This window comes from Diospyros lotus, chromosome 1 (genome assembly GCF_014633365.1).
Source record: "Diospyros lotus cultivar Yz01 chromosome 1, ASM1463336v1, whole genome shotgun sequence".
Classification (NCBI taxonomy): domain Eukaryota; kingdom Viridiplantae; phylum Streptophyta; class Magnoliopsida; order Ericales; family Ebenaceae; genus Diospyros; species Diospyros lotus.
In genome coordinates, this window is record NC_068338.1 from 10,644,732 (window position 1) to 10,665,433 (window position 20,702).

The 20,702-nt window shown below is 40.7% G+C and overlaps 1 protein-coding gene across 2 annotated transcripts in view; it reads right to left on the reverse strand.

Moving 5' to 3' along the window:
- The window catches only part of LOC127805547 (2-oxoisovalerate dehydrogenase subunit beta 1, mitochondrial), a 47,021-nt gene that overhangs the window by 20,273 nt on the left and 6,046 nt on the right, over positions 1 to 20,702 (reverse strand). Inside the window, exons 1-7 of one of the 2 annotated variants that reach the window (XM_052342305.1) lie at positions 10,658 to 10,800; positions 10,168 to 10,315; positions 1,038 to 1,149; positions 629 to 664; positions 416 to 475; positions 250 to 307; positions 73 to 170 (exon numbers count right to left, since the gene is read on the reverse strand). In XM_052342305.1, coding sequence (XP_052198265.1) covers positions 73 to 170; positions 250 to 307; positions 416 to 475; positions 629 to 664; positions 1,038 to 1,149; positions 10,168 to 10,313 — 510 coding nt within the window. In that variant the 5' untranslated portion in view covers positions 10,314 to 10,315; positions 10,658 to 10,800. Of the gene's footprint in view, positions 1 to 72; positions 171 to 249; positions 308 to 415; positions 476 to 628; positions 665 to 1,037; positions 1,150 to 10,167; positions 10,316 to 10,657; positions 10,801 to 20,702 lie in introns of those variants that run through there. The other variant, XM_052342303.1, reaches the window with a different exon arrangement.

A 20,702-nucleotide genomic window follows, 5' to 3' on the forward strand; every position in this document is an offset into this window, starting at 1 on the left:
GTAATTTCTGTAGCCCTTGACAAACAATTTGGTGCTCCAGGTCATTGCTCATTTAGGAGAAGGGATCTATACCTTGATGCCAGGAACATGACAGAAAAATGCTTCAGGGGATTGTGAATGATAATGCCCACCATGACCCACGGCTCCATAGGGTGCTCTTATTGTTAAACCTGGCAAATCACTAAGAGTCAATCCATCAACTGAAAACAAATGAAATTGAAGTCATACTACAATTCTACATAAAATTACCTCCACAATTAAATTGATTGCCACTCCTATATCTGAATTTAGCAGCTTCATTGACAATCTATGAAGTGGAGATTTGGTTTGGTCAAATTTCACATGTTAAGCTCCAGTACAACTTAAAAATAAATAAATAAAATATGCACTAGAAATTAGCACCAGGCATGCATGCCTGATCAAAGGCCGGATAGATGTAATCTGCAAATTGAATTTCTGCAATAGCTCGATTTCCCTTGCAAGTGATTTGAAAAAGTAAAAGAGTTGCATCAATAAATTGAGAAGTGTTAGGAGAAGAAAAAAATAGAAAAGAACAGAAGTATTTGCAATAAAGGAGCTTGACATGAATTCCTATATCATCACAAAAGTACTGAAGTTTTGAGCTGACCATTGCAGCCAGGCCAATCCCGAACCCAACAATGCCCTGTGTGCAATAACCATCAGTTTAGAAGTTATGAAACACAAAACTCTACAGAATAATATTCTTTTTTCCCCTTAAAATGTTTTAAGGAAATATTACATATATAAGAGGGTACAAAAAACAGAAGCATTGGAATATTGATAAATGTTGGAGAACAAGATCCAGAACAACCAAGTGGAGGCTACAATTCTCTTCTGATAGATCAATCAAAGGATGAACAATGAAGTTATGTTCAAAGCAGAACCTTTGTTGAGTTAAGATTATAACAAAATCAGTTTCCAACTTGGAGATTGATGATGAACCTTTAGTGGATATTTCCTAAGTTCTTGAAATTGTATCTAGAAATCATCAAGGGTAGCATTTGGGATAGGATCACCTGTTCACAAAGAGGGGTATTGAAAACTCTGTGTTTGCCAAATTGATCGACTAATCCTGTTGTACATCGGAAGACTCCACCAAAACTCACATCTTCTCCAAATACATAAGCACTGTGACAAAAGTAATGTCAATGAGTTTAATAGAAATAAGTGTTTGCTGTGATAAACTTTCATCCAACAAGAAGGCCAAGATTTCCAGAAGTAAACAAGAAGGGCAAAGACTAAAAATAGCATTTTCAATACTTAAGCAAGACTAAGTGTTTATATATTTTATAAAAAATAATTCAAATTCTTGGGTGCAAATCATATATATGGTTCGTCTGATTCCCATAAAGCAAATGTCGGGTTTTGGCACTGAGACACTAGCTCATTTAGCTTTATAGGCACGGGTGATCTGTCTAGGAAGCTCCTTGGAGATTTCATTTTTTTAAATTTGAATTACCTAGTGGTATTTTTATCAACTTGTATAATTCCTTAAAGACGATTATGCAACTAACAAAATTCATTCGACGTTCTTTGTTCTTGAGAAAGCCAAAAATTGGGCATTTGGGGCATCTAATTTTCAATTTTTGGGCTAAAAACAAAATTTAATTTTTGCTGAAAAATCCAGGCTGTCAGACAGAATTTGATTTTTGCTAAAACTAAACCTGGAAAATCAACTTAAAAAGTTGAAAAAAAATAAACTTCGAACAAATCATCAAATGGTGTGTTTGTATATATTTCATTAGTTTTCCCTTCAGCATGTAATGTGAAACCATCATAAACAATTTGCACTTTGCATTTCTTCATGCCCACCCCTTCTGTCTCTAAAGTTACTTTAGGATTGGAAACATTGAGCAAAAGATGAGCAAAAATATACTTGAATTAACTATATACCTTTCTGGTTAATGCAAAAGCAAAAGAAAGTTGCATAGGTGGAAAAACAAGCAAATTGTACGCAGAGGAAAAGAACAAGAGAGCACCACATGTACGCTAGTAATACGCGAAAACACACTTGGTTAACCATATCCATTAGGAGGCCCATGTTAAGCATTTAGGCAAAGCTACTGAATAAAATTGCAGAAGTTAAGAAATTCAAATTAGCTGCTGCAGATAATATGTGAAGAAATAAGAATTAATCTTTTTTCATATCACAAAACTAATGAATACAATCTTACTTATAACACACACTCCTAATCCTTGAAGAATTCTAAGACTATTCAATCTCCTAACAATTCTCCTATTGTATAGGAGTTGATTACTCTCCTATAAATTAGGACCCCTACTAGATTACAACAACTCAAACATTAATAAAATAAATAAACTAATAAAACATTAATGAAATAAATCAATTGATAAAATCCAACTGCCAACACTCCTCCTCAAGCTGGAGAATGGATGTCCCACATTCCTAGCTTGCTTACTAGATCTTCAAATCTTTTTACTGACAACCCTTTTGTCAATATATTAGTAACTTGTTCCTCTGATGGAACATATGGCAGGTGAATGAGTCCGACTTCCAACTTCTCTTTTATGAAGTGTCTGTCTATCTTAACATGCTTGGTCCGATTATACTGATTGCTAACTGATTATGAAGACGATGAGAAATTGAATCAGACTTTTTATTCAATTAGTCTTATAATCCTTCACATACTTGGTCCCTATTTAACATGTACATAGAGAACAAAAATGGAAACATAAGATTAAACCCAAGAAATCAGCCCCAAATAATCAGTCTAAACCTTCCAAATATTGTGACCTCAATCTCAATCTCTTACCACAATCTCCTCCAAATCCTCTTCAAATCATTCAGGATTTCAACACTCCCCCTCAAGTTGGATCATAGATGTTGATCATGTCCAACTTGCAGATAAACTCTTCAAAGCTAGATCTCTGTAACCCCTTAGTGAATATATCTGCTAATTGTTCTCTAGTAGGAATATAGGTCATGCAGATTGTTCCTTTCTCAATTTTCTCCTTTATGAAATGTCTGTCAACTTCTATATGTTTAGTCCTGTCGTGCTGGACCGGATTATGGGAAATACTGATAGCAGTTTTGTTGTCGCAGTAGAGTTTGATGGGAAACTCTACTGTGATATGCAGTTCCTCCAAAAGCTTTTGTAACCATAGCCCTTCACACATCCCTTGAGCGACAGCTCTGAATTCAGCTTCATCACTACTTCTGGCTACCACATTCTGCTTCTTACTTCTCCATGTTACTAGATTTTCCCAAACATAGGTACAGTAGCCGGTAGTAGATCTTCTGTCTTCTGCTGAGCCTGCCCAATCTGCATCTGTATAGATCTCTATCTTCTTACTATCTCCTTTCTTAAAGAATAGACCCCGCCCTGGTGAGCCTTTCAGATATCTGAGAATCTTATACACTGCTTCTAGGTGACTCTCTTTTGGTGAATGCATATGCTGACTGACAACACTTGCAGCGAAAGCAATGTCAAGTCTAGTTTGAGATAGGTAGATCAATCTACCTACTAGCCTCTGATATCTTTCTCTATCCACAGGCTTTCCAACGTCTTCCATTCTTTTCCCTGCCTCGATCGGGATATTGCTTGGCTTGCAACCAAACATACCAGTCTCAGTCAAAAGGTCAAGAACATAATTTCTCTTAGAGACACTAATTCCCTTCTTTGATCTGGCGACTTCCATTCCCAGAAAATATCACATTTGACCTAGGTTTTTTACTTCAAACTCTGTGGCTAAGACCTTCTTCAACCTCTCCACCTCTCCTATGTTATCTCCAGTAAGTATGATGTCATCCACATACACAATCAGAATGGTCCTCCTACCATCATTGGATAGTTTGAAGAACATAGTATGATTTGATTGCCCCTGTTGATATCCTTGATTCTTAATTACCTTCGCAAATCTATCAAACCACGCTCTTGGTGATTGCTTGAGCCCATATAGAGATTTCTTCAATCTACATACTCTGGTTTCTTTTCCCTCCTTGTAAAATCCTGGTGGTAATGTCATGAATACTTCTTCCTCTAGCTCACCATTCAAAAAGGCATTCTTGATGTCAAACTGATGGAGTGGCCAGTCCAGGTTTGCTGCCAAGGACAAGAGAACTCGTATAGTATTTAGCTTGGCTACTAGTGCAAATGTCTCGGTGTAGTCAATACCATATGTTTGGGTGAACCCCTTTGCAACTAGGCAAGCTTTGTACCGCTCTACTGTGCCATCCGCCTTGTACTTCACCGTGAACACCCACTTACAGCCTACTGGTTTCTTCCCCCTTGGCAACGTCATCACCTCCCAAGTTCCATTTTTTTCTAATTCCCTTATTTCTTCCATCACTACTTCTCTCCATTTTGGAATCTCCAAGGCTTCTTGAATATTCTTAGGAATCTGGGTTCTGTCAAGGTTAGACGTAAAAGCACAACACTTGGCAGAAAGGGCACTGTAAGATACAAATTTTGAGATAGGATGGAGAGTACATGAACGAGGTTGTTTTCTAAGAGCAATGGGTAAGTCATCAAGATTTTTTACCTGGTCAGGATTGGGTTTTGGCTCATGAGTAGTCGGAGCTATCACCGGTTCAAACTCTTTTGATGCTTCGGATGCGAGAGTCTCATCAGGCTTTGATTTAGGTCTCCTTGAGTAGATAAGTGGCTCCCTGTCTATTTGTTTTCCCACATCTCCCCTTGAGTTCAAGATTCCTTCTGCGTTGGACCAAGAAGGAGATGGTATATTATAAGGAGCAGACTCAAAGATCGCAACATCAAAGTCGGTGTCTGAGGGACGAGCTTCACTCAAGGACTCCCCCTAAAGCGAGTAGTAGGGAGTATGCTCAAAAAATGTGACATCCAAACTAACATATAATTTCTGTGAAAGAGGGTTATAACATTTGTAACCCTTCTGAGTAGGAGAGTAACTAAGGAAGACACATTTGAGGGCTCTTGGATCCAACTTAGTACGGTGGGAGGCGTGAATGTGGATAAACATGGTGGACCCAAAAACACGAAGCGGGAGAGATGAATTGAGCCGAGAATTAGGGAAGATCTCCTCGAATTTTTGGAGAGGGGTTGCAAATGAGAGAATTTGACTAGGCATTCGGTTGATGAGGAATGCAGCAGTCAGAATGGCATCACCCCAAAAATTATTTTTCATGTGAGAGGTGAACAATAGGGCACGAGCTACCTCAAGAATATGCCAGTTTTTCCGTTCAGCAACCCCATTTTTTTGGGGGGTGTGAACGCAAGAACTCTGGTGAACAATACCTTTGGCTTGAAGATAGGGGCCCAAAGAATTATTGAAGTACTCAATGCCATTATTAGTACGAAGAATTTGAATTTTTGTGTGAAATTGGATGTAAATCATAGTGTAGAAGTTCATGAAGACAAAACTAACCTCAGATTTATCATGTAGTAAATACACCCAACAAAGACGAGAATGGTCATCAATAAAGGTAATAAACCATTTTGTGTAGGTCCTATTGGGAACTCGTGAAGGCCCCCAAAGGTCACTGTGAATCAAAGTAAAAGGCAGAGATGGTTTATAAGAACTAGAGGGAAAAGTAGTGCGAGGATGTTTTGCAAGTTCACGGACTTCACATTGTAAATCCAAAGGAGTTTTATTCGAACAAAGTGAAGGAAACAAACGTTTTAGATATTGAAAACTTGGATGACCCATTCGTTTATGCCATAAAAAAAGGTCACTATCCCTAGGACTAGATGCAGAATTACAAATAGAAGGATGACACTGTTTACTCATGTGAGCATCATCAAAGTAATAGAGTCCCTCGCATTCCTTAGCACTACCAATCATCTTCCCTGATGATAGATCCTGAAAGACACAATGGGAAGACAAAAATGTAGCTGAGTAATGAGATTGGTTGGTTAGCTGACTAACAGACAACAGATTGCAAGACAGATTAGGAACATGAAGGACAGACTCCAAAGTAATAAATTTAGAGATACGGATACTCCCCTTGCCAGCTACCGGGGATAAAGTACCATCTGCAATTTTTACTTTCAAGTTACCAGCACAAGGTGAGTATGTGGAAAATAAATGATGGGAATCAGTCATACGGTCGGATGCGCCAGGATCAATAATCCAGGGAGTACAGTGCAAAGTAGTACTAAGAGCAGTCAAAAAAGTACCTTTGTGGGCTAAGGAACTTGATGAAGGAGGCATAGAAGACTGACCCAAGGCTTGAAAGGTCGAAAAAAGAGCATATAACTTCTCAAGTTGCTTGGAATTAAAACCCCCAGTAGGGGCAAACTGAGTATGATGGGCTGATTCTATTTGCTGTTTAGTCAAGACTTGGTACCCATGAGATTTATTGGGCTGTCTGGGCTTCCAATCAGCAGGCTTGCCATGTAAAACCCAGCAGGTATCTTTGGAATGACCTGCTTTTTTTGCAATGGTCACAAAAAAGCCTTTTGTTTTGTCTCAACCCAGATGCTGTGGAAGGCCCACGAGTTACAAGGGCTGAAGCCTCAGGCCCAGATGCAATCTTCTCCTTCAACATCACCTTTCGCCTACTTTCTTCACGCTGAATTTCAGAGAATACCTCTCGAATGGAAGGTAATGGCCGACGACCCAAGACTCGGCTCCTCACATCGTCGAGCTCTCTGTTGAGCCCAGCCAGAAACTCGTACACCCTCTCGTTCTCCATCCTCTTCTTGAATAGCACACTGTCACTCATGCACTCCCAAGATTCCTCACAACTGAGGTCCTGTTCCTGCCATAAACCCAGCATCTCCGTGTAGTATTTCGTCACCTTTCTTTCTCCTTGCTTCATCTGCCACAACTAAGTCTTTATCTCGAAGATTTGAAAGGCATTCTCGGCATCGGAGTAGGTTTCGCGAACAGCTTCCCACACGTCTTTCGCTATCGGCAGGAACATGTATATCTTGCCGATCGCTGGTCGCATGGAGTTGATCAAGTAGGAGGTGATGAGGGAATTCTCAAACCGCCATTTTTGGAAGGCCACTACCTCCTTGGAAGATGGTTGTTTGATCTCGCCGGTAAGGAAGCCCAGTTTGCCTTTGCCGTCGATGACCAACTTGATGGATTGGGCCCATTCTCAGTAGTTCTTCCCATTCAGCTTCTTTACGGTAAGACAAATTAAAGAATTTTCAAACCCACCAATCGAACCCATGGAAAGGATTATCTCTGATTCTCCCTCCTGAGTTATCGACTGGATAGACTCATGGCTGGCGGCCATGGCTTCTAGGGTTTTCAGAGTGACCTGAGCTCTGATACCATGAAGATGATGAGAAATTGAATCAGACTTTTTATTCAATTAGTCTTATAATCCTTCACATACTTGGTCCCTATTTAACATGTACATAGAGAGGAAAAATGGAAACATAAGATTAAACCCAAGAAATCAGCCCCAAAAAATCAGCCTAAACCTTCGAAATATTGTGACCTCAATCTCAATCTCTTACCACAATCTCCTCCAAATCCTCTTCAAATCATTCAGGATTTCAACGAGTTATCACACCACAACTTAACTGTGTCTTGGAGTGAAATTCTTAGATCATCAAGAACAATTCGTAGCCATAGAATTTCACATAGAGCAAGGGCCATAACCTTAAATTCTGCCATTGCACTTGATCTTGCCACAACACTTTGCTTCTTGCTTCTCCAGGACACCAGATTCTCTCTAGGAATACACAGTAGCCACTTGTAGATCTTCTATCAGTCATGGACCCTGCATAATCTGCATCTGAAAAACCTTGAATGTTCAATTTATTTCCTGCTTTAAATAGGATCCCTTTACCTGGAGTAGCCTTGAGATAACACAAGATTTTTCTAACCGCTAGCATATGCTCCTCAGTTGGGCTGTGCATGAATTGACTTACCAAGCTGATAGGAAAGGCAATATCTAGTCTTGTATGAGAGAGATATATCAATTTTCCAACTAGTCGCTGATACCTTCCTTTGTCTATAGACTTGCTAGTAGGGTTGTTCCATAGCTTGCAATTAGGTTCAGTAGGAATTTTTACCCCTTTTCCTCTAATCAATCATGTTTCAGTCAATAAATCAAGCACATATTTCCTTTGAGAGAGAAAAATACCTACCTTAGAATAAGCTACTTCAATTCCCAAAAAATACTTGAGCACACCCAGGTCTTTGATTTCAAATTCCTTAGCCAGCCTTTCTCTAAGCTTTGCCTGTTCTCCTTCATCATTGCCAGTTACTATCATGTCATCCACATATACCAGTAGCACAGTAACCTTTCCTCCTATCGAGTGTTTGATGAATAAGGTATGGTCCCCTCTGCTTTGACTGTAATCGATAGTATGCATGGCTTTAGATAACCGTCCAAACCAAGCCCTAGGGGATTGTTTGAGCCCATATAAGGCCTTATTTAGCCGACATACCTTCCCACTGAGTCCCTCATGAAATCCTGGTGGTAAATCCATAAACAATTCCTCTTCTAAATCTCCATAAAGAAACGCATTTTTAACATCTAGTTGTTGTAGATTCCACCTAAATGAGGCTGCCAATGACAAGAGAACACGAACTGTGGTCATCTTTGCCACTGGTGTAAATGTCTCTAAGTAGTCAATCCCATATGATGAGTGTAGCCTTTACCTACCAGCCTTGCCTTATACCTCTCAAGTGTCCCATCCTTATACTTGATATTAAAAACCCATCTACACCCCACTGGATGAACTCCCTTAGGTCTGTCCACAATATCCCATGTATGATTCCTTTTTAAAGGCCTCATTTCCTCAAGCATAGCAAGCTTCCAATTCTAATTTTTCAGAGTCTCAGTTACTGATTTTGGAATGATAATTGAATCTAGAGATGTTAGGAAGCTTTTATGGTTTTGGGAGAGGAGATGATAGGATAGGTAATTGGTCATTGGTCATTGGGTGTTGGGTGGTGCAGCTTCTAACTCCCTTCCTAAGAGCTAATGGGAAGGTCGATATCATCAAGGATTTGGCCGATAGAGGCTGAAGGTATTGTTTGCATGTGATCCCGGCTTTGAATGGGAGAGGAGTTTGGAGCTTGTTGGTCTTCTAGGTTTGGCTGTTTTCGTTTATATACATAGAGAGACCCCTTGTATCTTCCTTGCAGCTGCTGGCAGGCTTCTTGTTCATCAAATTTGGCCTGATCATCACCATGGTTAAGGTTGTTTGAGTGCTGAGGAGATGGATTGGCTATAGGGTCAGGATTAGAGGCATGACTAAGCTGATTGGAGGCCGAATGAGGATCAGCATTAAGCTGAAGAGTGGACTGGGAAGATGATAAAGGAAAGAAGATGTCACTCGAGTCACCATAGGAAGTCTCCCCCTAGTGACCAGCTTGGGTAGAGCCAAAGAATGGAGTAGTCTCGACAAATGTGACATCCTTAGAGACAGAGAGCTTGCGAGTGGGAGGATGATAGCATTTATATCCTTTTTGTGTGGGGGAATACCTAAGAAATACACACTTCACAGCTCTTGGATCAAGCTTATCCCGAGAGGATTTGGAAATATGAACGAAGGAAACACACCCAAATACTCGAAGAGGAAGAGTGGTGCGGAAATTAGAGTCAGGAAAATGAGTAGTGAGGCAAGAGAGAGGACTTTGTTGGTTTAGAACTTTGGTAGGCATGTGGTTAATAAGAAATGTGGCCTTTCCTCCCCCCAAAAGATTTTAGGAACGGTATGACGGTGAAGCAATGCTCGAGCTACATTAAGGAGATGTCTCATCTTCCATTCAGCTACTCCATTTTGTTGTGGAGTATCCACATAGGAAGATTCATGGACAATCCCTTCTTGTAGGAAAAAATGGTTCATATAAGAGTTAAAATAATCTCAAGCATTGTTGGGTCAAAATTTCTTTATGGGAGTTCCAAATTGAGTCGTTATCATTTTACAGAAGCTTGGTAAGACTGTTTGAATGGCGGCTTTGTCTTTTAGCTAAAAAACCCATGTCATCCAAGTACAATCATCGATAAATGAGATAAACCAATGTGCCCCATAATAAGTAGGAATTTTGCAAGGACCCCATACATCAGAATGAATTAATGCAAATGGAATAGAATGGAGTTTATTGCTAATTGGGTAAGACACACAATGTTGTTTGGATATAACACATACATCACAATGAAGAGTACTAGGATCTAAAGAAAGAAATAAAGTAGAAAACATAGATTTTAAAAAAGAAAATGGTGGGTGAACCAACCGGTAGTGATGCAGCCATATTTGGTGATAGTGGGTTGTAATTTGAGAGGAGAAAACCACTAGTTGCTGGTTCTTTGTTGCTTTCCTTGTCAAGCAATACAGCCCATTTGTTTCCCTAGCAGCCCCAATCCTCCTCCCGGTTTTCATTGCTTGAAACTCACACACATTAGTAGAAAAAACAGCATAGCAGTGTAAGTTTCTTGTGAGTTGAGAAATAGAGAGGAGGTTGGCTGACAATTGGGGCACATGAAGAATATGGTTAAGGGTTATGTTTGGGCTTAGATAAACATTGCCACGTCCGATTATAGGGACTGTTTTTCCATTAGCAATGCAGATTTGTTTCGTGGTCTTAAGGGGTTGATAGGTAGTAAACACATGGGAGTTAGGTGTCATATGGTCTGTAGCTCCGGAATCCAAGATCTAAGTATCATTTCTATCAGTGTTTGATGCTGGAAAAATTACATAATAAGCAAACTTACTTGAGGGCTTACCAGAAGGATCTCAATGAGCCAAGGAGCAGCTGCCATCATCTTGTATAGTCTTCAAAAAGGATTTCAATTTGTTGATTTCCTCATTGTTGAGAAGAGTGAGATCTGAAAAATTTTCCTCCAGCTTTTCCATAGTTCCATCCTCTTCTTGTCCCTTTTTGTGATAGATAGGACTGAGTGCTAGGTCGAGTAGCTGTGCTGGGGAACCCTCCCATTTTGCTTAGGACTACTTCCTTTTCGTGGAGCTTGAAGCAATTATCTCGGGTATGCTGAGGTTTCTTGCAATATGTACACCAAAGTCCCTCTCTGTTGTTAGGCCACCCTTGTGCCCTTGATTTTCCACATCTCTGCCTTGATCCTTCTCCTTTCTTTGACACTAAAGCTGATCCATCAGTGAATGCCCCCTGCAGCATCACTGCCCGCCTGTTTTCCTCACTTCTTACCATTGCAAATACCTCATTGAGTGAGAGCAATTTCTCTCGGCCAAGAATCAACACCCTTACTTGATCAAAAACCGAGTTAAGGCCAGCCAAAAATTCAACAATTCCATCCCTTTCCATGATCTTATTAAGGGTTGCAGCATCAGCACTGCACACCATCTTAATTTTTTTGGTATTGATCCAATTCTAACCACAAGCCATTTATGCTATTGTAGTACTTCATAACAGTCATCCCCCCTTGTTTAATACTACTTATCTTGGTTTTAACTTCATATATAACATCTTGCACTTTAGAGTAGGTTTGCTTAGCTACTTCCCAGATTTCCCTAACAATACTTTGAAACACATAATTCCTACTTACATCAGGTTGCATGCCATTCCATACCCACGACATAATAAGAGAATCCTCTATATCCCATACCTAAAAGTTGGGATCAATTGCTGCCAGAGGAAGAGAAGTAAGATGGTTGAGTTTTCCTTGACCTTTTGAGGAAAGTTTGAACCAACTGTGCCCATTGGAGGTAATTTGGTAGTAGCATTCCGGGAAGCTCATTTACTCCTGCCCCAAAACCGATACCAGCTCTAGAACTAACACCTGCTACATAATTTTCAGTGGCTACTTCTCCAGTGTTCCTGCTGGAATCTGAGTTTTCTGCCATTCCTTTGCTAGAGACAACTTGCAGCGATCAAGGCTGGAGATAGGGGCGGCAATTAAGGAAGAGTGGATGAACAAGGGAGCAACAATCAAGGCTGAAGATAGGGGGATGGAGGCAGCAGTTGCTGCTTCCAATCTAGTGGCAGCGAAAAGAACAACGTGACTGCAGTAGAAACAGAGAGAGAAGAAGAAGGCGGTAGGAGACGCGACAACACTAGGCGGCACGCGGCGACCGATTTGCTCATAGGAGGTAGGTCCGGCGACGGCGGTAATAGAGAAGGGAAGACAAGGAAGAGGCAGCTTATGGCTGGGCGGCTGAAGAACCCAGTTGGAGAGTGCCGATGATGAAGGCCGGAGGGGGAAAAACAAACCCTAGAGGCACTACTGAGGATAGCAGCAATAAAGGCTGTAGAACCCTAAACAACTGGCTCTGATAACATGTGAAGAAACAAGAATTAATCTTTTTTCATATCACAAAACTAATGAATACAATCTTACTTATAACACACACTCCTAATCCTTGAAGAATTATAAGACTATTCAATCTCCTAACAATTCTTGTATACGAGTTGATTACTCTCTTATAAATTAGGACCCCTACTAGATTACAACTCCTCAAACATTAATAAAATAAATCAACTAATAAAACATTAATGAAATAAATCAATTGATAAAATCCAATTGCCAACATAATAACATATCAATTTTGCATTGCAATCGAAATTAAATTCACAACCATTTACCATGCTAGTAGGTGGGTCCCTAAGCAGCACGAAACCAATCAACCTAACAGAATTATTGTGTTTACTTGTATTTGTATTGTTCTTTTACTCGCATTATCAGTTGATAATAGTGGCAGATGTGTAATTAAGTGTTTTAGTCGGACATTTAGGAAACAGAGCCTTGTATTATTTAAGCTGGGAACAGCTCTTTTGCAAGATTCTCGAGGTATTTTTTACTTTTTCTGTTTCGATATGGTATCAGAGTGATTGCTTCTTCTTCGTTGACTTTCTTTGTCGCTTCTTTCTTGCTTTTTCGAAGAATCGCAACGGTCGATTCTTGCATTCCTCTATTAAGATTAGAAGCGCTTTAGATAACTCAATCAATGCTTTCTACTGCCAATCTCTCACACTCCTCACCCGAAATCAAACCAGCAACAGAAATATGAAAACTGAAATTTAAAGCAGTAAAGAAAATTAGGAAAGAGATAACCAAACCACACAAGAGACAAGCAGTTTATCCTGACTCAGATTGCTTGAAAGCAATCCTACATCCAGCCTCTTCGATCCAAGAGCAATCCACTAGAAATTCAATTTTGAACAGTACACAAGAAACCCTCTCCACTCTCTATCACACGAGAACACTGCCTTCACCGAGATTACAAAGAACTTCTTCTAGTCAAGCCTTTCCTCTCACGGAAATTCTCTCGTATTCAGAAAGTAAAATGAATTATCATGATGATCATAACAGTCTGCCTATCCATCTATTTATAGAGTGTTGGCGGCGGTAATTACAAGGTTTTATATTTTGCCTACACAAAGACTAAAACACTGATGAGGTTCGTGTGTCTAATGCGGAAGAACAAACCCTTGCATTCCTGGAACATTAGAACGGTCGATGTTCAAAGAAATAGGCGTAACTTTTGCATACAGTGTCCGTTTTGGGCCCAGGACCCTATTCTGGAAAGGTCTCGACAAGACGAATCAGACACACCACTTTGCTATGATGTATCATGGATTTTGGCCGTTTGAGATCGTTTACAATGTTAAAAAATGCATTTTTGTGTTTTTAGTTCATTATTTTAAATGTTTCTTTATTTTGTTTTGAAAAGCCCAACCTGTTAGGGGATTGTTAGCCCAATAGGTTTTCAGTTTTCACCTATTTAAGACATTTATTCGCATTGTAGGGTTTTTGGTTGCTTATGTTAAGTTTTGGAAAAAAAATAACCTTACTGTCTCAACCTTTCATTCACTAGAAAAGCTTGATTTATACAAGCTTCTTTACAAAAATAGGAAACAACTAACTTTAGGAAAGAATCCAAGAATCTATACAATTTAGGATACAACCAAGATAGGAAACATAATCTAATCTAGAGGATACAATTTTTCTTTTAGGAAATAATATATACAATCAATCAATCTAGGAAACATATATAATCAATCACCAATCAATCATCAATCAATCAATCAATCACCAATCAATGATTGAATCATCAATCAATCAATCACTAATCGATCGTCAATTAATCAATCACCAATCAATGATTGAATCATCAATCAATCAATCACCAATCAATGATTAAATCATCAATCAATCAATCATCAATTAATCAATCACCAATCAATGATTGAATCATTCCATATCAGCTGCTGACACTCCCCCTCAAGATTGAGCGTGTATATCTTGCATCCCAATCTTGCTTATCATCCTGTTAAATACTGGTGCAGGCAGGCCCTTAGTTAGCATGTCTGCTAACTGATCTTGGGATGAGATGTATGGTGTGCATATCAGCCCACTATCCAATTTCTCCTTGATAAAGTGCCTATCTACTTCAATGCGCTTTGTCCTGTCATGTTGAACAAGATTATGAGCGATACAGATTGCCGATTTGTTGTCACAGTAGAGCTTCATAGGCGTAGTCCACTCAATCTTGAGATCATTTAGAAGAATTTTTAGACACAATAATTCACACATACCTAGAGCCATGGAACGAAATTCCGGCTCAACACTTGACCTAGCCATCACATTTTGTTTTTTGCTCCTCCACGTTACCAAATTGCCTCCCAACATAGTACAATATCCGGAAGTAGATCTTCTATCTACAACAGAGCCTGCATAGTCTACATCTGTGTAGGCCTCAAGGGTCATAGCTTCTCCCTTTTTGAAAAAAATGCCTCTTCCAGGTGCTCCTTTTAGATAGTGGAGTATTCGATACACAGCTTTAAGATGGACTTCCCTTGGGTTATGCATGAATTGACTAACCACCCCCACAGCATAGGCTATATCTGGCCGAGTATGGGCCAAATATATCAGCTTTCCAACTAGCCTTTGGTAAACTCCCTTGTCAACCTTATCTCCTTCTAGAGCTTCTCCCAACTTATGATTTGGGTCAATGGGTGTGTCACTTGCTTTGCAGCCTAGCAATCCGGTCTCCTTTAAAAGGTCTACCACATATTTTTGCTGAGATATGAATATGCCATCTTTAGAATGAGCCACCTCTATTCCCAAGAAATATTTTAATCTCCCCAAATCTTTGATTTCAAACTCCTTTAACAAGCACTCCTTTAATTGAGTCATCCCTTCTTTGTCATTGCCAGTAACAACAATATCATCTACATACACAATTAACACAGTTACTCCCCCTGTGGCCGAATGTTGAATAAAAAGTATGGTCTCCTTGGCTTTGTCTATACCCCATGCCAAGCATAACACTCGTGAATCTCCCAAACCAAGCCCGTGGGGACTGTTTCAGTCCATACAGGGCTTTTTTTAGTTTGCATACAACCGGCCCTTGTGTGGCTATTTCATAACTTGGTAGTATTTCCATATATACCTCCTCCTCTAGGTTACCATGTAAAAATGCATTTTTCACGTCAAACTGATGCAATGGCCAACCTAGATTAGCAGCTAACGAAAGGAGGACTCTAACTGTATTTAGTTTAGCCACCGGTGCAAAAGTGTCCAAATAGTCTATCCCATACACTTGTGTATATCCCTTGGTAACCAATCTTGCTTTGTACCGATCTAGAGATCCATCAGACCTATATTTCACAGTATAGACCCATTTACAACCCACTGGATGTTTTCCTTTAGGCAATTTTACCACTTCCCAGGTCTAATTTTTTTCCAAGGCTGTCATCTCAGCTTCCATGGCATCCTTCCAATTCTTATTCCCTATAGCTTCAGAAAAACTTTTTGGAATAGGGATGGTATGTAGGCTAGTAAGAAAGGCTTTATGGGTAGGAGACAACTTAGAAAAGGAAAGAAATAGGTGTAATGGATGCTTGGTACAAGTTCTTTTCCCTTTTCTTAGAGCAATGGGCCAATCAAGGTCATAGGTATCTGGTTGGACAATAGCTTCAGCAGATTTTGTAGAGCTCATATGAGTCATATCAAGAGAATTGGTTGCATGAATACCTGGTGATGACTCTGAAATGGCAGGATTGTCAGTGTTATTCCTGCTTGTAGAGACCGTAGGACTAGGACTTGTAGAGGATGCAGGAGCTTGCATAGGACTAGATTCGGTTTTATTCCTCCTTGAGTATACCTGCATAGGCCGAGGAGTAGAAGGTGAAGCTTTCTCAGGTGTCATATTTTTCGAGTCTTTCTGTTTAGGAGATGGGTTCAAGGATAGCAGATTAGGGTCAGGAAGAAAGGAGGAATCCCTATTAATCAAGGTCTGATTTTGTTCTAAAATAGTTGATGATCTGAAGTACGACTCATTTTCAGCAAAGGTAACATCAGCAGATACAAAATATTTCTTTGAGGGAGGATGATAGCATCGATAGCCTTTTTGTGTAGATGAATATCCAATAAATACGCATTTTAAGGCACGAGGATCTAGTTTCCCTCTATTGGCTGTTGGAATATGAACATAGGCCGTGCACCCGAATATCTTGGGCTGCCAATTACTAGTCACATGGAAGTCAGGAAAATGACTCATCAATAGTTGAATAGGACTTTGAGATTCTAGGGTTTTAGATGGCAATCTGTTGATAAAAGTGGTGGCAGTTAGGGCTGCTTCTCCCCAATAATGTTGAGGGACATTATGGTGAAAAAGAAGTGCTCGAATAACAGCTAGAAGATGACCATTTTTCCTCTCGGCCACCCCATTTTGTTGAGGGGTGTAAGGACAAGAAGACTCATGAATAATACCTTTTTGTTGAAAGAAAGCGGATAGAGTGTGATTGAAGAAATCTCTAACATTATCAGATCTAAACGACTTTACATTTACCCCAAACTGAGTCTTAACCATGTTGTAAAAATTGGGGAAAACATGGCTTACTTCTGACTTGGCTTTCAACAAATATAACCACACCACTCTAGTACAATCATCAACAAATAAGACAAACCATCTTGTCCCAGAAATATTGGGAACACTTGATAGACCCCAAATGTCACTATGGATTAAAGAGAATGAGAAATCAGTCCTTTTATTAGAAAGAGAGAAAGAAACTCTTTTATGTTTGGCAAGTTCACAATCAGCACAATGAAAGTGACTAAAATCCAGACCTTTAGCTAAATTAGGAAACATTAATTTGAGAGTAAGAAAGGAGGGATGACTCATTCTATAATGCTGTAACCACATCTCATCCTCGTTGGATTGAGCTAGGCATGACATAAGAGGAAGAGACTCCTTCTTGTCTGGCCCTACTGATTCCTCGAGGTAATAAAGCCCCTCTTTAGCCCTAACAAGCCCAATCATCCTCTTCTTGCCCTGTTCCTGTATCTCACAGACATTGGAATAAAAAGATACACTGCAATTAGTATCCTCAATAAGTTTTTGAACAGATATAAGATTAGCAAATAATTTGGGGACATGAAGGACATTCTTGAGGGTTAGGTGATCATTGAGAAGAATATCTCCTTGACCAGCAACAGTAATGAGTGAGCCATCTGCCATTGTAATTTTTCTAGAGCTAGGACAAGGCTGATAGGAAGTAAACAGTTGTGGATGGGATGTCATGTGGTCTGAAGCACCCGAGTCTAGGATCCAACAATGTTGTTGTAAAGTTTCTGAAGCATGTAGGGAAAAAGTGTAGGAAGCAATACCTGTGAGAGCAAGAGAGCTACCTTTTTCTGCCTTTTTGTCTAGAGATCCCAGAAAATTTTTTAGTCTTTCAATTTCTGCCTTGTTGAGTTCAAGAGACTGTCCCCCATGCTCCAATCCTCTCGGTTCCAATTGCTGACTGTTAGCTGCTGCTATATGCACTTGACTTCTTGCTGGTCCCGCTCTAGATGGCTTTCCATGGAGCTTCCAGCACTTCTCTATGGTGTGTCTAGGTTTCTTACAAAGGTACACCATAAAGAATCCCTATCCACTGGTTTCTTTTCATCCCTAGGGCCTTTGTTTTGATTATAAGTTTTTAAAGACACTAGGGCAGAACTCTCACCGGAGATAGCTTCTAGCATTACACCCCTTCTCCCTTCTTCTGCCCTTATTAAGGAGATCACCTCATTCAAGGAAGGTAAATCCTCTTTGCCAAGAATCTGCACTCTAACCGCATCAAATTCACTTTTGAGGCCGGCCAAGAAGTCATATATCCGCTCCTTTTCAACAAATCTCTTATGGAGTGCAGCATCCTCACTACATTTCATCTTCAAACATTGGTAGTGATCTAGCTCTTGCCATAGAGTTTGCAACATATTTGCATACTCCGTGATGGTTTTCGAGCCTTGTTTGGTTGCTGCCACCCTTGCCCGTATTTCATAGATTTGGGCTGCATCTTTCACCTTGGAATAGGTCAAGTTTATGGCCTCCCAAATATCCTTGGTTGTGGTCAAAAACATGACAGTGTCACTAATCTTTGGAACCATGGAATTCCAAAGCTAGGACATTACCAAGGAATCTTCCTCGTCCCATGCTGCGAACGCTGGATCACCTTCTTTTGGGCCCGTTCCTAACAAGTGGCTAAACTTCCCCTTCCCTTTAAGAAAGGTCCGGATCAACTGTGACCACTTTAAGTAGTTTTTCCCGTTCAAACGATAGGCTGCCTGGAGAGACTGCAATTCTCCTCCCAAGGTCCCATTTTGAGTTCCAGCAATTGGAACTTCTGAGGTATGGCAGGAATTGGCTGTATCTGATGTAGGTTCTTGGACGGAAGACATCTCTTGGCCAAGATTCAGATGAAAAACGAAAGATGGGAAGACTGGTAAGGATAGGCTTTGTAGATCCCAGAGAATTGTAGAACAAAAACAATCCCTAGAGCTCTGATACCATGTTAAGTTTTGGAAAAAAAATAACCTTACTGTCTCAACCTTTCATTCACTAGAAAAGCTTGATTTATACAAGCTTCTTTACAAAAATAGGAAACAACTAACTTTAGGAAAGAATCCTAGAATCTATACAATTTAGGATACAACCAAGATAGGAAACATAATCTAATCTAGAGGATATAATTTTTCTTTTAGGAAATAATATATACAATCAATCAATCTAGGAAACATATATAATCAATCACCAATCAATGATTGAATCATTCCATATCAGTTGCTGACAGCTTATGAAATAAGAACGATATTCATTTCTTAGTGCAATCTGTACTCGAACGTGTACGTTGTAGGTGAGCCTACATCAGTTGGTATCAGAGCATGGTTCGTGGAAGAGGACGTGTTGTTCATGGAAGCCATGGTGGCCGAGTTGACGAAGTTGCAGATTTGCGGAATCAGATCGAGGCGTTGATAACCCGGTTTGATCAGTTTATGACGTGGGCGACGGAGGTTGTGCAGCACGGAACCCCTTCTCTTCCACCGCGTCGTGGGCCAACGGTCAATGGGGATGATGCGAATGGTTACGGTTCAGAGGAGCCAACGAACGAGGAGACCATGTTGGAGTTACGGGGCGGTCGTGTGCTGCAGCCTCGGGAACAGGTTGGCAGACAACAACCGGTGGTGCAACGAGATGCTTTCCAGCATTAGGAGGCCGGAATTAAGGTGGATATCCCCGAGTTTCATGGTGGGATTGAGGTTGACGAATTTCTCGATTGGTTATCGGCAGTAGAGGAGATTTTGGATTACAAGGAGGTGCCCGATGACAAAAGGGTACCCTTCGTGGCTACGAGGCTACGTGGTCGGGCAGCCGCTTGGTGGCAGCAAGTTAAGCAGAATCAGAGTCGTCAAGGCAAGGCGAAGATTCAGTCATGGGAGAAGATGAAGAAACAGTTGAAGGCAGCGTTCCTACCCTTCAATTACACGAGGACCTTATACTAGCATTTGCAGAATTTAAGGCCAGGAAATCGTTCTGTAGATGTTTATTCCACAAAATTCTACCAATTAGTAACACATAATGATTTGGGGGAATCAGAGGATCAATTGGTGGCACACGACATTGGTGGACTTAGGCTGAATTTGCAGGACATTCTCAATATGTTTTCACCAGTGTCCGTGTCTGAGGCTCGTCAACACACACTCCAGGCAAAAAATCAGCAATTGCGGTACTCGCGAGTCAGTATTTCTGGTGGTCCATTTGGAGGTGGGGGTCGACAAGTCACCCCGAATCCCGCATCTGGTCCGTTCCAACCTCCATGGGGCGCTGATCGGACCACTCGATTTGTGGGTCCTACAGCCACGACTCCGGGTGGCTAGGCTCCTCCTGGTGGGCGAGGGAGTGGTGGTCCGTGTTTTAATTGCGGTGGTTTTGGCCATTTGAGGAGGGATTGTCCATCCCAAGGGCAGTCACGTCCGGGTCTGCCGATAGGAGAGGCGAGCCAAACTAATGTTGTCAACTCTGCCAATGATGGGGGAGAAGCGACAGAAGATGAGGAGGTGCTTACAGGTGACATAAGGCCTCTTTTGGTAGTGCGGCGAGCGTGTCTTAAGCCTAAGGGGTCATCTGAGAACTTGTAGCGAAACCATATCTTTCAGTCCATGTGCACCATTGAGGGGAAGGTGTGCAAATTTATCATTGACTCGGGTAGTTGTGAAAATGTGACGTCAAAGGCCGCTGTTCAAAAGTTGAATTTAGCCACAGAGCCCCATCCTGCTCCTTACAGTTTGGCATGGTTGAAGAGAGGTAATGAAATTTCCGTCACTCGACGTGTATTGGTGTCTTTCTCTATTGGTAATATGTATCGTGATAGTGTGTGGTGTGATATGGTGCCTATGGACGCATGTCATATGCTGTTGGGTCGTCCATGGCAGTTTAACCGGAGTGTGTGTCATGACGGACGACGTAATGCGTATAACTTCACCCTTTCGGGCAAGAAGATTGTACTACTACCCTCCAAGGACACTT